The 20,594-nt window shown below is 38.9% G+C and overlaps 1 protein-coding gene across 3 annotated transcripts in view; it reads right to left on the bottom strand.

The window, feature by feature from the left end:
* The window catches only part of MRPS27 (mitochondrial ribosomal protein S27), a 130,092-nt gene that overhangs the window by 56,080 nt on the left and 53,418 nt on the right, over nt 1-20,594 (bottom strand). For 2 of the 3 annotated variants that reach the window (XM_049649608.1, XM_049649607.1), the window contains 2 exons: nt 15,371-15,441; nt 13,090-13,148 (listed from right to left, as the gene is read on the bottom strand). In XM_049649608.1, coding sequence (XP_049505565.1) covers nt 13,090-13,148; nt 15,371-15,424 — 113 coding nt within the window. In that variant the 5' untranslated portion in view covers nt 15,425-15,441. Of the gene's footprint in view, nt 1-13,089; nt 13,149-15,370; nt 15,442-17,848; nt 18,022-20,594 lie in introns of all 3 variants that reach the window. The other variant, XM_049649609.1, reaches the window with a different exon arrangement.

Below are 20,594 nucleotides of genomic sequence, written 5' to 3' on the forward strand. Positions count from 1 at the left end.
TGCTGCCCCCTTCTGGTTTTTGGCCGTTGTAAGCTTAGCAATAAGGGTAGATACATGGGACCTTCAATTAGTTGTCTCTTAGGGTCAGAGTGTCTCCCCAAATTGTGATATCCTTTCCATCTGAGTGTTAAACTAGGAGTATTCATAAGCATCTATTTCTCCCTATCCCTGAGTCCTGATACTCTGCACCTTGATGCCTTAGGTGAGGGTAGTGACAATAGTGAAGGACTACTTAGCAACTGAAATTAGAGTTCAAAATGTTTTCCCTAAGGAGAGAGATTTGGGGAAGAAATAGTCCTTGCTCTTCAAGATGTTACAATGCATCATAGACAATATTAAAGCTAAAACTTACTGAGCACCAACCTACTTGGTCCCAAGACTGTTCTAAGGATCTACTCTAAAGTACGAGAATTATTTTAATCCCTATTTTGATGAGGAAACTGAGGGACTGAGACTATAAGTGACTAAATCAAACAGCTAACAGATGGCACATCTGGGATTCCAATCTAGCCAGATTGGCTCCAGAGGCCATGCTCTTTTCCTTTATTTATTTATTTTAAAAATTTTTTAATGTTTATTTTTGAGAGAGACAGAACATGAGTGGGGGAGGGGCAGAGAGAGAGGGAGACACAGAATTTGAAGCAGGCTCCAGGCTCTGATCTGTCAGCACAGAGCCCAACGTGGGGCTCAAACTCACGCACTGTGAGATCATGACCTGAGCCGAAGTCGGACGGTCAACCAACTGAGCCACCCAGGCGCCCCTCCTTTTTTTTAACCTTTATTCATTTTTGAGAGAGGGACAGAGTGCGAGAGGGGGAGGGGCAGAGAGAGAGGGAGACACAGAATCCAAAGCAGGATCCAGCCTCTGAGCTGGCAGCACAGAGCCTGACGCGGGGCTCAACCTCACGAACTGTGAGGTCATGACCTGAGCTGAAGCCTGATGCTTAACTGACTGAGCCACCCAGGCACCCCATTCATGCTCTTATCTACTATACTATACTGTTCCTCAAGTAAAGAAAAAATAAGAAATACATATTTCTGACTAGTCAAAGAAAAAAAAAAAAAACCAACTAAGCACCCCTGAGTAGATAAAAGAAAATTCTCTGGAAGAGGGTCAGAGAGATCATATTCAAATGGCGAAAATCAGGGCAAATTTATGGATGTAGCAGTATTTGGTTGGGACAGGCCTTAAAAGAAAGGTTGCATTTTATCAGGAGATGGGGAGAGGCCAAAGAGAAGAAAACATGTGGTGCACTCAGAGAATAGCAGTCCATTTCTGGTTGGAGTGTGAAAGCTCTGTGAAAGTGTGCCATCCGTGTTAACAGATAGTACCTGCTATTATCTCAGGAAATGGAGGGCTATAACAAGCTGTGTGTGTGTGTGTGTGTGTGTGTGTGTGTGTATACATACACACATATATATATCAAAACTCTGCGTGGCTTTCATCAATGAAGACAAATGGCCGAGCTGCATTTCAGCTCTTGGTAACATCCAACACAGAGCCATCTAATAGCCAGTGTGTCATAAATATACTGATTATGTGCTATACTGGCCTGGAGTTGGACAACCTGGTTTTATGTCCCAGCCTTACCCATTACTAGCTATGAAATGTGGTACACCATGGGTCTTAAAATCAGCATTGCTATTAAAAAGAAGAACAGAATAGATCTCAAAATATAAAGTCTATATGGTAAAAACAAACATAACTGGAAATCTATCAAGAAAATCATTACAGCATGGGCACCAAAGAGAATTCACATCAATTACTTCTAGTTCCTCAAGTGTCCTGTTGCCTAGACACATGGCATCTGAAAATACTTCGGAATTTACTTGCCAGTGGCCTCAAAACTCATGATGAAATCAGTTCTCACAAAGGTCTTCTTGAAACTTCTGTGTAACTACTATCTTTCCCTTAAATACCATACCAGCTCCTGAGAAAATTTCTTAATTATCTCTAAATCAAACTGCCTTACATGCAAAATCCTGCTGAAGACACTCTAAGCATAAGACATTACAGTTATGTCTTTCTGTCCTATAGCTATAATTTCTGCTACCTTGATAATGACTTTGCACTTATGAAAACAGCCAAGAAAATGATTTTTTCTTTTTCTGATCAAAGGACTTTATGCTCTGGAAAAAAACAACTTGGGATATATCTTTTTATATGAAACTACATAACTTTTTTTAGGTTTAATCCACAGAGGGTTCAGCAGCTATCAAAATAGATCTATTTTGCTTTTAAATTCCATGTATATGCAAGGCATCAAGAATAGGTGCTTTGTGGGCCCTCCAGAGAAAGATAATAGGAAAGTATCAAAAACATACAAAAAACTGGCTTCCTGGAAAATAAGAGTGAATACCCAGCTTCTTATACCAAGAGATTTACTAAAAGTATTTACAAAGAAGACAGCAAATGAAGAATGTCACCCAAATCCAAAAGAGATTAAGAGATCCCCTTACACTTTCTGTTGTTTATCTATATTCACTAGTTTTTCTATGGATACTCATAGTTAATGTGGCTGAAAATTCAACTCCACTATTTAAGTAAAGTCCTGGGTAAGAAACTAAACAAAAACCAGAATCTCAGGCTTTCAAAGTCTGAGGTTTCTGGTGATAAGGTCTAGCTTCTAGATCAATGGGATTGAGAAACACAGAATTTTAGATATGCATGGTGACTTGGGAAGCATCCAAGATCAGATGCTCATCCAGAAAGCTAATCTCCAGAGAGTTCATTAACTGGCTCCAAGTTACAGATCAAAGTGGAAACTAAATTGGTCCTAAAATCCATGTCACCTATTTCCTGCCATCCTGATTCCTTCAGGGTCTTTACACTTTTTTTTTTTCATAATTATGCATTTTTCTTACAGTTGTATGTCTGTATATGCTAGTTTTTTTCTGAGTTTAATTAGTTTTATGTTACTCTGTTATAAGGTATTCAAGTATTCACTGAGTCTTTATGTTCTGCTTTATTCCTTAGACTGCCTTAGGACAAAGAACTGGCACTATGAGATACGTTGGTCTAACTGATGAGCCTGTGAATTGGAAGTGAGGCCTTCATCTGTAGCCAGTGCTTGGATTTGTTACGTGGCTCGTAAGAGATTGCTTAGCCTGCCTGCCCAAGTCTCAATTTCATAGACTCTGAAAGTTAACAGGACTTGAGAGAATGCCTACTCCAAAATTTCCCAGCTGGCACTAGGACATCAGGAAGACCCCAACATAGGTATGTTTTCCAGCTGTTCTTTCTCCAAAAGTCTGTGACTAGTTCCTCTGAAACAGTTCAAATGTGGTTGGTAGATATAAGATGTGATACAGCAAACTCAGAAATCTGTACACGTACAGTAAAAACACCAAAGAAAAACCTACCATCTTGCTGTCTTGCTGTCTAAATCTGCTTCCGGTTCAATACTTCCAACAATGGACTAGCCATTTTCTCATTTACCTGAAGTTCCATTTTCGCCTCATTTTTGATCCTTGTTTTGTATCATCACATTCAACCTGTCACTAATCCTGTTGATCGATTTTTTTCCTTCCTATGTGTAAAACATTTCTCTCTTCATTTCCACTGTCAACTACCACACAACAGGCCTTTTATCACCTTATGCAGACAATTAATTTCCCTTCAACACTTATCCCTTTCAATCCAAAATTTACTGTTATTAATATTCCTGAAATACCTTTATTATGATACATACTTCTCAAGAATCTACTGAGGGACACCTGGGTGGCTCAATCAGGTAAACATTCGACTTCGGCCTAGGTCATGATCTCGAGGGTCATGAGTTCGAGCCCTGCGTCGTACTCTGTGGTGACAGCTCAGACACTGGAGCCTGCTTTAGATTCTGCGTCTTACCCCCGCCCCCGCCCCCAGTCTCTCTGTTCCTCCCCCACTTGCACTCTGTCTCTCTCTCTCTCTCTCTCAAAAATAAAGATTTTTTAAAAATTTAAAAAAAGAATCTACTGATAACTATGTTGAGGATCTTTTTAAAATTTTTCTTTGAATAATATATATCTATGATACGAAATTCAGAAGGTACAAGAGAGAATTCAGTCAGTAGTCAACCCAGGTCTTTAAAAAAAAAAAAAAAAAAATCACCCAGGACTGTTCCCCCAAAGAAACCAGTTTTACCAATTTTTGTGGGTATATATATGCCATTCCAGAGACAGTCTATGCATATAAACACATATACACACATATGTATCAAAGTACATATACACATATTACATTTACATAGAATCCATGATGGTAATGTAATGAAAAAAGTCTATACTTTTTTTCACTGAATGCGTTTTATAACTTGTTCCATTGGAAATATGAATAAAGTTTTCATTCTTTTCATTGCCCTGTATTGTACTGTTAATAATTAATCACGCCCCTGTAGATCAACATAATCTTTTACTTTTTGTAATGGATATTATTTCATAGGTGTGTGTGTATGTGCATTATGTGTGTGAGAACACACCCTAAAACTGATATGGGATGCAAAGGACCTGAACCAGCCAAAATGATTCTGGAAAAGAACCGAGTTGGAGGACTTAGAATAGCTGATTTTAAGACTTATTATAAAACTAGAGGCATCAAGACAGTGTGGTACTTGCATCAAGATAGCAATGGAACATAGGTCAATGGAACAAAACAGTACTGAAGTAGACTCACACATATACAAACAACTGATTTTCCACAGAAACTCAAAGGTAATTCAGTTCAAAAAGAATAGACTTTTCAACAAACGGTGCTGATACAACCAGGTATTCTTATGCCAAAGAATTACCTTTGATTCTTACCTCACACCATATACAACACATAACCCAGAACGGATCACAGTCCAAACTATGAGGCCTAAAGCTAGGAACTTAAAGGAAACACAGGAGAAAAATCTTTATGCTGTTGGGCTAGGCAAAAACTTCTCCACTGGTGGCAAAAGCACAATCCATAAAAGAAAAGAACTGACAAACTGGACTTCCATCAAAACTAAAAACTGCCCTCTGAAAATCACTGTTAAGTGAGCAAAAAGACACAACTATGAGATAAAGAATTCTTAACACCCACTAATAAAAACGCAAGCAATCAAATAAAAAGAAAAATAGGAAAAGGAGTTCAACAGTCACGTTGCCAAAGGAGACGTAGACACGGCAGAAAAGCACATGAAAAGATGTTCTACATCATGAGTCATTTAGGCAAAAATAAATTAAGACCACAATGAGATACCACTAAACCCTATTAATAAGGCTAAACGTGTTGGCAACAATGTGGAGGATCTGGAACTGCTGTTGGGATGGTAAGACAGTAAAACCACTTTGAAAAACAGTTCGGAAAATGTCTACCTACCATATGCTCCACCCATTCCACTCCCAGGTATTTACCACAAAGAAATGAAGGCATCGGTCCCTACAAAGCTTCGTACATAGATGTTTGCAGCTGCCTGGACTGCTATGGACTCCTAGGATGAGAGCCTCCAGGGGACTCATCACTCCGGAAAAATAAAGTACCTATCTAAGGTATCAGATCCCGCTGGGAAAGCTAGGTAGCATGTGTGGACAAAAGCCAGGAAAATACCCTTGAAGGTCACCCCTCTGGTATGATGAGGCCCCCAGGCTGCAGTGAGACTGGTCAGGAGTTAAGTGCACAGTCTAAAGGAGCTGGGGACACAGTCCTCACCCTAACTCCCAGCACACTGCTCCAGCGGGTCTTTGGCAAGGTGCAGACAGTGCCCCTGACAATGGACTATTCTCTATTGCAGAGCCATTAACAGTAAGAAACTGTCTCCTAGGCCTGTGGTAAGGATTAGCAAATAAGAAGTAAATAAAGCACTCGGCAATATTAAAGAATGGAAGTGTTTTTTAAAAATGCTGTTACAAGTCATTTCCCTCCTCTTGGGCTCTTACTCATTTCTTAATAACGTTGAAACATAATGACACCTGGCAACAGGCTAACAGAAAAATCTCTGATTTCCTTTCATTGCTGTAATATACAATCCCCATGCCTGCAAAGGAAAATTACTACTGCTTAAGCTCCTCATCAGCTCCCACCTTCCCCTCTTTCGACAGACAGACACAGATTCTTACAACATGGGCCTAGGGTAGTGCGCTCACCTTCCAAGGAGCCACAGGGATATTTTTGTTTATTGAAAGAATGGAGCTATTTTGGACCGTCCTTTTTTAGACTGGCTGCCAACCTGGGACCTGGAGACATGCAGGCTGCCATCTGCCTCACCCCAGCTGTTGCTGACCTGCCATCCGTCCCCAACCACGGATGCCTGCTATCTGCCAGGTCAGTTAAGCAACTCAGGAGAGATGCTTGAGGCTAAGGTACGGTGTGGATGAATGTGTTGGCAGCACACAGCCTGCCACACTCACTACCTTGACTTCCGCTCATTAATGGGTGGCAGGTCACTCCCCATGACAATACGGAGCTGTATTCTGAGGAAAAAAACCTTCTCATGCAGCTCTGTGACAATCTCTTCTTATTATAAGGCAATGAATTCAGTATTCCCCACATTTTTGCTAAAAACCAAGACTATTTTTAAAAAATGTTACATTCTTAAAATAGAGAGAATATGTTATGTACATCAGAAATTTCTATCACTTAGCCTTCAAGAATGATAATTGTGCTGCAGATTAAATTATCAGTTCTGATTACTGACACTCTGACAGTAAAAGGAACAAGTTTAATTTTATGCATGCTAAACTGCCATGGTCTCAAAAGTATCGGAAAGTCTAAATAAGACTTTAAAGATGTAATTTGCAAGCATCCTTGGTGAAGAGGAAGATACACATGGAAAGAAGGAGTTTTTATGGCTTGACTTTGCATTCAATTAATTCAGTAATCAAATACCAATACAGGAATTGTTAAAGCTTGTTAGAACCATGAAAACAATGGCTTTAACTGATGCCATAATTTTACCGATGACATACAGTTTTATCTCCTGAAAATGGAGATTACAGCCTGCCTCGGGGATCACGTGTATATATGTGGGCAGCACACATGGACTTGGGGAGTCCTGAGCTCAGAACTATTGACAAGGTAGCCTGACAAAGAGACGCTTTTCACCAACTGATAAAGGAAAACTCTAGGTAAGCTCACTATAACAGACTTCAAGTTGACAGATCTTAAAAGGGATCTCTTGTGGAGAAAAAGCTAAGACCACAGCCTCTAGAAACCAAGTACCATCAACAACCCAGAGACTACACAAAATATAACACATTTCCTCCTATCTCTTAATTTTAATTTTCTCCTGCTTTACCATGCTCTATACTCTGGTCTCTATGGAATTCCTTCTGTCTCAGTTTCCTCGAAAAAAAAGCATACTGGGACCCTTACTGATAATATCTTCCACTGTGCAAACACTACTGTTTTCACAGTACTGTCCCTCTGTTTACATTACATCCTTTTGGCTTCCCTTCTCTGCCTGGGTTAGGCAGCCGCTTACGTGCACACCATCTATGTTGGCTGCTCTCAGTAATCTCTATGCCTTAGTCTGGGCATCAGTAAAATAAAGATGCAAATCTAATTCTTAGGAATGTTGTAAGTTTATAGTAAAGCAAAGACAGAAAGACATTTTTCTTCAAACGCCAAAGAGAGGGTACAGGGTAGGAAACAGAAATTAATCCTATGCCCGAGGGAAAAATATTTTGCTCAACTCCTTTTCACACTAACACGGGGCATATAAAACTCTTTTTTAGCAAATATAGAGCATAACTGAGCTGTCAGCTTCTTATGCATGCCTAGCAGTCAGATGCCCTGTGAAGGGCCCTTTCCTCTCAGCAGCCATCGGTTGCACAGTTACTTTTCTCCTCAGTGCCTTAACACCTCTGCTTACTGCTAAGCAGCATCATGGCTTCTCCCTCACCAAGCCCAGAGAACGGATGGGTGGCGATACCAAAACCGGGCAGAAGTGTATCCTGCTCAATCCCGCCCCTGCAATGATCTCCTGCCTACAGCATCTCTGGCCAGTCTGCATCTCTTCACTTTCCCCACATCTTCTTCAAGCTCTGTGGAGAAGCTTATGAGACTGGCTGTATTTAAGCTTTCATTTGGAAAACAGCACACCTATAAACCATATGTTCGTCTTACTCTATAAAGTCTAAACTAAAATAAGAAAAGAAAGCCTTCCTTGTAAGAAGGAAAAAACAAAGACCTAGAAAATTTCAAAAGGCCTGGAGGAAACCTAAGCAAAGGACTTTTCAAACACAATCTCATAGCAGGGTTCTTGACATTTCTTTGTGGCATGAATTCTCCGGCAGTCTGATGAAGCTCATAAACTCCTCAGAATGATGTTTTAAATGCATAAAATAAAAGCACACAGGATCACAAAGGAAACCAGTTACAGTGAAATTATCAAAATATTAAAAAAATCCTTAAGATGTGGGAACATGTGCTTCTGTATTAATGCACGAATTAACACTATCTAGCAGTTTAATTCCAAATGCAATGTTTATGTATTTTTTTTTTTTTTTTGAGAGAAAGAGAGAGAGAATGAGTAGGGGGAGGGCAGAGAAAAGAGGGAGACACAGACTTTGAAGCAGGCTCCAGGCTCTCAACTGTCAGCACAGAGCCCAAAGCGAGGCTCAAACTCATGAACCACGAGATGATGACCGGAGCCAAATAAGCCACCCAGGGCCCCCCCAAATTTAATTTCTAAGCAGTGATGAGCATAATTTGTCAAGAGATCTGCAACAAACGTGTGAGATTTGAAAAATCTGCTTTTATTAGTGAGAAAGACACAGATGCTGCTTATAATACTGTGATCTGTTGCAAATATTCATAATTGAAGGAAATGCTAAATATTATTGAGAGTTTAGTGAAAATAAATACATAGTTTTATTCTCATTGAAGTTCACAGACCTCTCTACATTCTCTCCGCAGACCCCAACATATACATAAAGCAGTTGGAGGCACAGCTTCCCTGGCTTAAACAGAAGCAGAAACAGAAGCAGAGAGCTGGTGGCAGCATTGCCTGGCTTCTCTGTCACTGCCTTTTCCTCCCAGGCCCACAGCCCCGAGGCCCCTGTGAGCGATCAGCTCCAAGGCTTGTTGGAAGCAGCTTGAAAAGCACTCACAAAGAAGGTACTATTCGGCCTGTTGACAGTACGAGTGCAATAGCACGTCTATGCCTATTTTCCCACTCTCCCAGCCGTATCTATACATATGGTGTGAACAGAGTATGTGGGGGATCGGGTTCTTCTTACCTCATTTTCTGTTCACTTTTTTATTCTCCTATTTTAATCTTGTTTCCTTTATTTTGTTAGAGCCCACCAGTTCTTAGCATGCCTTCTCTTGTTTCTTACTGACGGATTTTATTTATTGTACTTCAGTTCAGCGCTTGTGCTGTTGTACTCATTTTTACTCTTGGTTTTATTTTCCCATTAGATGTGTAGAATATTATCAGGGACTCTTTTTCTTGTCAACCTATATAGTGTCTGGTATTAACTGCTTTAATCACCTTTAGTTCACATTATTCCTTTGTTTAAAGCATCACTGCCCTTTCCTCGTTTTTGATTTTGTTTGTTCGTTGTTGTTGTTGTTTAATGAATGGTGGGGGGAAAAGCTGATCATCAGGTTGCAGTCCCCCAGGGGTCAAATAGGGGTGTTTGGATATTCTTTTCCCTCATACTCTCTCAAACGCAGCCTTTCTAACTCTCCTTAAAAGATCCCTGGAAATCTCAATCTTGAAGCCTCTAAACTTTTAAACCTGTGTCCCTCAGGAGAGTCAAAGGCTAAAATTCTCTCCTGGGAGGATAGAATGGTAACAAGCCGGCCTGTGCCAGCAGCACCCTGAACTGCTGGAACTTGTGCACCTGAGTCAACGGCAGATGCTCAGTCAGCCCTCCACTGGTCACGCAAGGTTCCAAACTTCTCTGGCTCTAATACTGCTTACATCATCAGTGGGGAGACCGATCACTAGAAGATGGGAGAACACAGCAGTTAGGCTCTACTTGCTGAGCCTGACCCGCACAGGCTGAGGCAGATAAAGAGTTGAGCTAATGACAGAGGTGGCAGCCCAAAGTCCTGTTGTGTGCCCTACCCTCAAAGATGGTACTGCCTGGGGAGTGAGAAATCCTCCCAAGAAGCTGTCAGTTATTTGGGATTAAGAAATGGCTTCATTTCCTTACTCTAGACTGGTGATCATAAACTTCTCTAAGATGTCTAAAGTCATCCCATGTGGGGATGCTGGGCATCACAACCACTACATGCTGAAGACCTAACTGGTGGCAATACCACAGGCCCTTGGTGTCTTTTGGATCGACATTCCTGACTTCAATTAATGCAGAGAAACCTTGAGAGTTCATTACTTGTAACTTCTAATTTTGCTGAGGCACAACCTTTATATATTCTCTAAAGCTAGAAAGCAGGAATGAGACATTTAGCTAATGAGTGAATGTAGCCAACCTCCATTATCTACATCTTGATGCAGTTTTTTGGGGTTATACCTAGTCCCATACACATATAACAGTAATTTCATGAAGTCACAAAAATGTTTATTTCTTTAAAAAAAAAAGGCTGAGAAAAAAGAGAGCCAATTTTCTTGGCAATGGAAGGGAGGAGAAACAACAGAAATAAAGTGATGTCATTGTTAGAACAATAGTTTTGTTTTTTTTATTGAAGTATAGTTGACATTCAGTATATTAGAACCTCAGTTTTGATTAAGCAAAGGATGGGATGTCAAATTAAACAGTGACTCATCTTAAGATGGGTAAGAGTCTTCTATATAACCTATATGGAAACAGGAGAAAGAGTTTAGGAAACTTTCAGTAAGAGTCTAGGCCTAACAAAACTGACATCATGAGAGGAATCATGATGGTCTTAAAGGCGGGACTTAAATTTCTCAGTTAAACTTTAACGTATGAGGAATGGGACAGTCTTTAACTTGGTCTCTATACTCCAGCACCTTGGACACAGCCTAGGCATGTAACAGGTGCTCAGTAAACACTTGCTGAATGTTGAATCACTGAAATCAGTTATATACTACAGAGGTACTTGTAAATTTGGGTTGTATTTCTCCCAAAATCATGGCACTGTGTCCCACAGGACAGAATTCTAAGAAATAATTTCTCTTTAGACATTGGAACTATTTTCTGCATTTTGCCATCAACAAAGCAAAAGAACAAGAACTGGGAAGATGGTGGCCTGAATACACTTTCCACCACAGGCAAAAATAACTATCAAAGGAGCCCTACGGTGCCAAAGAACCACTAAAAAAGGCAGGGCTTACTCTCATTAAATAATACATTTATATTTAGGAGAGCACTTGCAATTATGATTTCAGGACTAGAATTTAAAATTATGAAATGATTAAAGGCAATCTTAAATTTCAAATAAATGCTTTTAATGGCGCCTGGGTAGCCCACTTGGTTGTACGTCTGACTCTTGGTTCCAGCTCAAGTCATGATCTCACTGTTCATGGGTTCGAGCCCTATATCAGGCTCTGAACTGGCAGCATGGAGCCTGCTTGGGATTCTTTCTGTCCCTCCCATGCTACCACGTGCACACGGTATCTCTCTCTCAAAAATAAACTTTTAAATAAGTATATTTCAGGTGTGAAATCTAATGTAATTAAGATTTACATTTGTACACAAAACACCAAAAAGGTGGCAGAATTTACCCAATTCAGACAGAAAGAAAAAAAAAAAGGCTCATTTCTATGTAGCAAAATCATGTAAAAGAAAATTGAATACATTTTCATTAATATAAAGAAAGCTTTAAAAAATGTACCTAGGGGATACCTGCATGGCTCAGGTGGTTGAGTGTCTTAGTTTGGCTCAGGTCATGATCTCAGGCTCATGAGTTCAAGCCACGCATCCAGTTCGTTGCTATCATTGTGGAACCCGCTTGGGAGCCTCTGTTCCCCTCTATGCCTGCCCCTCTCCCACTTATGCTCTCTCTCAAAAATAAAATAAACATTAAAAGAAATAATAAAAAATACCCAGATGGAAAAAATAAAAAACTCTCTTAAAACAAAGGACAAATGGCAAATTCTAATGTAATGCTTACTAAGAACATTTTTTAATTAATTTATGTATTTTGAGAGAGAGAAAGTGCAAGCTAGGGAGGGGTAGAGAGAGAGGGAGAGAGAGAGAGAGAATCTCACACAAGCTCCACTTTGTTAGCACGTAGCCAGATGTGGGGCTCGAACTCATAAACCATGCGATCATGACCTGAGCTGAAATCAAGAGTCAGGTGCTTAATCAACTGAACCACCCAGGCACCCCAAAACATTTTAAGCGTCAGTTTGAATCTATTTTTGAAACCCAGGAATTGGAACAAATCATAAATCAGATTTTTTAAATCACAACAAGGAATCACAATAAAAAGTTGTAAGGTATCATTTTGATCTGATAGATGAAACTATAAGAAAAAAATCAGATTTATTTGACCAGTCCCTTATTTAACAAGCTTTAGGTTATTCACATCTTTTGCTACCACAGATGGTGCTGTAGTGAACAAGCTTCTTTTTCTTTGTACACACAGGTGAGTGTGTCTGTAGTTCACAGTAGGATTGTTCACAGCTGTGGGAAAGTATGAAGCAAATGTGGTAATGTCCGTAAAGTTTTAAAATATAGTGTTAATTAAAAATAGGTGCTGAATAGTGGATATAGACTGCACTTCCATCTGAATAAGAAAGGGAGAGAAGAGATATATAAAATTGTTTACCTATCAGACTGACAAAAAATCTCAAAGTGTGAAAACACCTGTTGGCCAACCTGTAAAAACAGGCCTTTCTACTCCAGTGCTGGCAGTAATGTCAGCTGGTGAAATCTCAATAGAAAGAAATCTGGCAGCAGCTATTATAATTACAAATGTATACACTTATGGGGATTATGTGTAAAATTACATGTGTACAGGTTTGTTAATTACTATACTACACCTACTACAAAGAGAGCAAACAACCTAAAGGTCCTGTAATAGAGAACTGGTTTAAATAATACATTCACAATAGGGAATATGATGCAGTTATAAAAAATGAGGAAGCTATCTATATACTGATATGGAAATATCTCCAAAACACAAACTTAAAAAGGTGCTAAACATTATGCATAATACCTACCACCCTTTGTGAGAGAATATATAGTCAAATCAAATGGAAAACTTACTTGTAAAGGTAATACTCTGCATGGTCTATCTCTTCTCTAGATGAAATGTTGTCCACAAACTGAAAGACAGAAAAATAAACTTTGAATACAGATTATGCTATATATTGGACCTGATTCACACAATGACCTTAAAAAAGATAGGACATCCAGGGGCACCTGGGTGGCTCAGCTGAGTAAGCATCCAACTTAAGCTCAGGTTATTATCTCATGGTTTGTGAGTTCGAGCCCCATGTCGGGCTCTGTGCTGACAGCTCATAGCTTGGAGCCTGCTTTGGATTCTGTGTTTCCCCTCTCTCTCTGCCCCTCCCCAGCTCATGCTCACTTGCTCTCTCTCTCAAAAATAAATAAACTTAAAAAAATTTTTTTTAAAAGATAGGACATCCATTTTATTCGAACACTGTTCCCATGGTACGGCTCCATTCTTGAAACCCTTCTGTGCTAATGCAAGGAACACACAAAGCCTTCTGTTTTTCTATGTGTAGATCAACCTTGATAAGAAAAACTGTTTGAAAACCAAACATGAAACTTGCCCAGAACGAGAGAGCTCCTCCTACTATGTTTATAATTAGTTATCAATATTTCTCACCTACATGAGAACAGGTAGGTGAAAGGAGAAAGACTCTAATGGCTGAAAAAATATGGCCCAAGAGATGAAAATCTAAATTTAGAAAATGTAGCCTTACGACCATTTTTCCTACTCTGACCCTGCTATGAACCAGTCAACCTGTGATCCTTCCACCAACAAAGTCTTCCTTTGAACCATAAAATCCTTGTGTATGCTCCTAACTCCAAAGTAAAGAAACAAACAAAAAAAATTATTCCAAGGATGTATTCTATCCTATAGGAGACACAGGCAAAAAGGATGGAGTAGGACAAAATGCATGTTGTGCCTAAAATTGAAACTTTATGAAGAAAAAGAGCAAAAGTGGAGAGGCTTTCTAAAAATGTCTAGGACTTAAGGATTTTATTTAGAAATCTCATTAAGGAGCAGATAAAACACAATTCAAACACAGGACTTGAAGTTGAGAACTCATTCTCCTGAGCGAGTGTTTGCTGTGTGGCACAGACAGATGGTACAGCCACTCCGGAACTTAGCTGGTCCATCTGCATTAAAAGAATAAGGGCACCTACACTGAAGAGTGTGAGACGCCAGTGAGAAAATGTACGTGAAAGCTCTTTAAGCTCTCAAGTGCTGCTTAAACAAGTATCAGGTATTATGGCATTCAGAAATCTTATCCATCATGTAAGAGATGAGCAATGGCTTTTCAGTCCCCCTCTGAAAATTGAGGCTACACAATTTAGGTTATGACCTAGTTAAAACTGCTTCCCTACTAAAAGGAAAATATCAAGAGGCAGAAAGAAAAGACTGAGACTAAAAAGGATAAGGGTTTCTTTACTTTTCCTCATGTAAATTTAAAAACATCCTGAATTTTATGGTGCCATTAATTTCTACAAAGAATTTTCACAATTAAGATCTCATTTTAGCATACCAGCCCTGTGGGGAGATACTACTGATCCCACACTAGAAATGAGGAAATTGAGAGGGGCTCAATTGCCTAATGTCACAAAATGAATTCATGATAAAGAAAAGATCAGATCTACTTGAGGGAGGCAACAGAGAAAGACTTTGATGTCACAGAGATTTGGGTTTGAAGCTCAATTTTTCTATTTATGAACTGTGTGTACTTGAGTAAGTTATCAACCAGTCTGAGTCTTACATATAAAATGCAGTTAACAGTGCTTATCTCATACGGCCATTAAATGAATTAATAGAGGTAATGTACATTAAGAAGCTAGTACAATAGCTGGTATAGAAAGTGTTCAGTAACAGTTACTATCAATTACCATTCCTGATTTTCAGCCTAATATTACCCTCTGCTCCACTGCACTGCAGTATTAAACAGTAATATCCATTCTTTTATAGACTTTCTCAAATATCAAAATCACTTCCAATATTAACAAGTGAAATACTACTACTTTGAAGGGTGTATCAACATAAAAAAATCATAGTATCATAGAACAGAATATCATATCCTAGAAAAATTCAAATCAGATACACAACAATGATCACTGACACCAGAGTCTGGTAAATTTATTACTTTTTATTTCAGTTATAGAAATTTGCTACTTTACCACAAAATATCTATTAGTAACTACAAAAACATACCCTACTATGCAAGAGTATTTCCTATGAAAGGTAGTCTTTATTTACACAGCTTCATTTAAATAAAGAGTCTCTCATCCTCCTCCTTTGAAAATATAGATGTTTAAGTTTTCTTACCCGTGATATTGTTAAAGAACTAACAGGCAGCTTTCTCTCATATGTTTTATCCATTAAAGATGCTAGATCAGCTGTGAAGACAAAGAAGGAAAAAGAACGTTGTCAAATACATATATTTCTTAAGAAAAATCTAACAGATAACAACTCCTACCAGATGGCTGCCAAAATAGTGAAGTCATTATTAAAACAGATGCTCTTTCTTGCTCTTTTTATAAATCATTTTTGTATAAATTAGAAAGGATGAAGGAATATTAGTAATATTTTAAAAAATGGTTTACTTAACTGGAGTAAGGATTTTTAAAATCCTACCATATATTTAGCTTTTTAATTTTTTTAACGTTTATTTATTTTTAAGAGAGAGAGAGAGAGCACACAAGCCAGGAAGGGGCAGAGAGAGAGGGAGACACAGAATCTGAAACAGGCTCCAGGCTGTGAGCTGTCAGCACAAGCCCGACACGGGGCTTGAACTCGCAAACAGCGAGATCATGACCTGAGCTGAAGTCAGACGCTTAACCCACTGAGCCACCCATGCCCTCGACCATATAGTTAGCTTTTAAACAGTGGATCAATAAAGTACCTCTGGAAGGAGATAGAATAAAGTGTTATCACTGACACTTTCCACGGAAAGGAATTACATAGTAGGGAACCAAAGAAAGGAGATCCTTCGTTGCTTACACATTTATTCTTTTTGCATTTTGAACCAGGTAGCTAGCTGTATTAGCTCTTCAAAAATTTAAAGATTGGAATTTATGAAATGACTTTTACACATTTTCTGAACAAATCTGAGATGCATTCTGACTATGTTTAGTAATTTTTGGCCTGAACTAATTCCTATTCTGGTTGCTTTGAGCAGAATATCCACAGAAATACTTGGCATTCCTGAGATTACATTGTTATCTCAGAGTCTAAAAAGATCTGAAACACCAAGCAACATACTCTCAAAAGAATCATTTCACACCTTCTCATTGCTTCTCAAAGTTACAATATGTTCTTTCCCCTTCTTTCCTCCCCTGAGCTCATGGTTTTGTGTCTTCTTTCCCTGAGTATAAAATAGAAGCAATCAACAGAACTTCATCCTCCTCCCACCAGGTCTCCAAGCTACCAGCATCTATGCACATATACTCTGCCTTCTATTTTTTAATAAAGGATGAACTTTATCAAACAAAAACCAAAATGACAAAAACCTCCCTTAACCTCCTATCTCCTTCCAGATAACTTCTCCATTGCTCTGTTCCCCTCAGCAGCAAGAGTTCTCAAATCAGTCATCCCTGACACAACTATTACTACTTCCTTAGGTCCTTTCTCTCTTGAACTCGTTCAAATCAGGTTTTAGTTTCCATTATTCCACTAACACCAAAGACCACCTCCACAGTGTTAAATCCAACGGTTAATATTTCATCCACATCTTACTTGACCTCTCACTAGCATGTTAACATAGTTGACCATCCTGTACTCTTTCTTCTCTTTCTTGGGTTCCTTTGCAAAATCTCCTCTTATTGACTTCTAAATGCTGGAGTGCCTAAGTCTCAATGGTAGACTTTTCACCATCTTCTCAGTCCCTGGGTGATCTCATGCTCTCCCACAGCTTTAATATCATCTACAGATTATTTACTCCACGTATATATGCCTACCCTGACTTCTTTCTGCCTGTAACTTCAGACTTGTGTTTCCAACTGCAGAGGTGACATCTCCATTTGGATGCCTAACAGGTATCTAAACATGGCAGGTCCTCTTAATTCTCCAACCTTTCCCTCAGACTTGCTTTTCGCATCTCAGTAAACAGCTATTACATCTACTGGCTTATTCAGGTCAAAAACCTAGGTGTCTTCCTCAACCCCATTCTTTTTCACTCTATAACCAACTGTCAACAAGTACTAAAGGCTCTAGATTTGAAACATAAATATAAATATGTATTTTTTCCTACTACCACTGCTAATCTCACACCTCCCGACTAGTCATGTTAACTATTGCCCCCCCCCTTACAATCTAACCTCTACACAGCAGTCTGAGCAAGACTTTTAAAAAAAGATAAATCAAATACTGTCATTTTCTCTTCTCAACCAGCCAACAGCTTTCTATCATACTTGGAATAAAATCCAAAATATTTTCTATGACCTACAAATGCCTCCATAAACTAGTCTGTGTTTGGTTTTTTTTTTTTTTTGTATTTTCTGTCTTTTACACTTAGAAGAAGCAGAGGTAATCAATCAACAAGTAATTATTGAAGACCTATTGCTGTGCATTTAGCCATTTTTTTTCCTCTTTCCTTTCCCTGGAGTAATGCTCTCAACGACTCAGTAGCTACTGGGGGAAAGCAACACAAAACCCTAAAAACCTGATATAATGTAAAAGTAATTACTTTTCTTACAAATACCTTAAAGGGATTGACACCAGGTAATTAAAGACTATTAAAACACACACACATGGAGGTCTCTCAAACCTCTTCACATTAAGGCAAATTACTATTGTTAAACCTACTTGCTCAGAAAGTGATATTAAACAGCAGTCTCATGGTACCAAATCTTTTTGATATACGTTGGATTGAGTTGGCTTCTGTAGCGTGGTAACTCAAGATTCCATTTTAATCCTTCACACCAAGACATCTTCTTCAGTCAAGTGAAATTGGTTGCGGGGCCTCAAAAAAGCAACAGCTGCATAGCAAGCATCAGATGAATAACATTTGCATATTATAAGTCAGAGAGGGGTTTGCTGCTAAATATTCTATGTGACCAATCACCTTACACGATAGTGTTGGCGTGATGAATGAGGCAGAAAACTGCACAGAGCAGAGATGGCCAGGAAAGCTGGAGCAGCTGTGGCCTACAGAGGGCCAGCGCCATAGGCTTCTGGACCACGGACTTCAACAGCCAAAAAAACACTTCATGTTTCAGTGAGGGGCCCACAAATGCTCAGGTTTGGTTCAAAAAAATGTGCCACAGAAGATGCCTTCTTGCCTGTCATTCAGTTCCTCAGGAATATACACTGCAGCAGACAGCTGAGGTCCACAAGAGCCATATGGGAAAATACATCTTCATTTAACGAAACTTAAAGCTGTATAGACAATGTGAAAGTATGTCCAAGAAATGAAATGTATACTAGTATAAAATGCTCTTATCTGAAGAAAACAATACCATTGATGATTTAAGGTCATAAAAGATTTTATTTAAGGATCCTGCATGATTCCAAGTATAGGAGGGTACTTGTTCACAAACCCGGTTGAGGATTTGAATCATGTGCAGGATTTTAAAACTTTAAAACTTCAGGGGCACCAGCGTGGCTCAGTTGGTTAAGTGACCAACTCTTGATTTTGGCTTAGGTCATGATCTCACTGGTGTGTGAGATGGAGAGCCACTTAGGGCTCCAAGCTATCAGCATGGGATTCATTCTCTCTCTCTCTCTCTGTCGCTGCCCCTCTCCAACTTGCATTTTTTCTCTCTCTCGAAATAAATAAACTTAAAAAAAAAAAAAAAAAAAAAGAACTTTAAAACTTCAGATTCCTATGCTTCACACCCAGAGAGCGATTTTAATTCTGTAGGCCTGAAGTGAGACCAAGGAAATACAAATTTTTAAACAAAGGCCCCAAGAGATTGCAATGCAACCTCACAAGAACTAGAGTGAATTATGTTTGAGAACTGCCATGGAGAGAACACAAAACACATCTTCAATATTGCTCTTAAGTTCAAAGATGATATTAAACTGAATTCCATTTCTGGAATAAGGTGGAAAACACCTAAATAAAATATTTTTTAAAAATTCATATATATGACAGTTTTAGGTGAGAAATTATTAGATGGTTTTGGTTTTTTATGATTTCTATGTAACTGTACATGACTGTTAATCAGTAAACACTAAACTCTTTCTGGGCTTAAGATCCGTGTACCTTGGGAAAAATGGGTGAAGGGCATTAAGGAGGATACTTGGGATGAGCACTGATTGTTATCGATAAGTGATGTATCACTGGATTCTAACTCCTGCAGCCAAGACTATACTGTATGTTAACTAACTTGAGAATACATTAAAAAAAAAATCTGTGTACCTCATCGAATTTACATAATAAACTAGATACAAATTATTGTTGTTACCTCCTAGAAGTGATCAGAACATAGAATATGAAGCTATGTTTCTGTTTCCAGTATTAAAATGCAAATACAGGCACACATGACATATGTACAGAAGCAAAAGAAGGAAGGAGGGAGTAGGAAACACCTAGAAACCATTCTGAATGTAGATGTTTAGATTTTCATGTATCCACTTGTCGGTCACCAGAAGCTTTAAAACAAATAGTTTCAATAAAGGAAAAATCTAAAGGCAAGCTTTATACGCATATATACTAAGAAAAAGAGACTAAAGGAGGATGATATGGAACTGAAAGATTAGGAAAGCTGGTTTCAGAAAATGTCAGGCTTCAAGCAAGGTTTGAAAAATCACTGCAACAAGCCAAAGGCCTCCACAGCTGAAATGACACAGCAAAACTAAACCTCAGCTAATGAGAGAAATGTTTGTAAGAGAGGACCACAGTGCTTTGCTTCACCCTAATTCAAACGAGTCAGCGGTGTATATACTTCTCTTTGATTCCGAAAGGGAGTTCTTTAAAAAAAAAAAAAAAAAAAGAAGTGCTGAAAACCTAAAGGTATCCCTTACTTTATAATTACTTATAAACTGAAAAATCAGAAATAAAACATTTAATTCAGTAGGGCTCAGAAATCCAATTCAGCTCATCACCAGGGCCCTTACCCCTAGCAAGGTGATGCAAGCCAGAGAACTTTTTCTCATAGAAAGCAGGGAGCTTCCCCATCAGGCCTGCCCTCCTACTGGCACCCTATCAGTTTGCCAAGAAGGATTTCTCCTTAGTCCCATTCACTGTGGGCCCTAGTCTGTAATTCAAAAGCTGCTCACTGGTTAATGCTGTTAACTTGCACCTTCTACCTCCTCAATAGATCTACATGGTTAGTGGAGGAATTTCAGAGGTGATGCTTTAATTCAGTGTTTATTTTAACCAAAGGGAAGCCCAATACAGAAACCAGTTTAAAACTGTAATCTTCTGACTTGAAATGGAAAGCCCAAGAACCCCTAGGGTTCTCTGAAGCTCAGTTGGTAAAAGTAAGGCCCTTTCAATAAAAATATCAACTGTTATGGGTTAAAATGTGTGGAATACTTAAATCCACGAGTTCATACTGATATTTAAAAAAATCTATCACCAGTGATCATTTTTGGAGGATGGCAG

Source organism: Panthera uncia (genome assembly GCF_023721935.1).
Source record: "Panthera uncia isolate 11264 chromosome A1 unlocalized genomic scaffold, Puncia_PCG_1.0 HiC_scaffold_17, whole genome shotgun sequence".
NCBI classification, from domain to species: domain Eukaryota; kingdom Metazoa; phylum Chordata; class Mammalia; order Carnivora; family Felidae; genus Panthera; species Panthera uncia.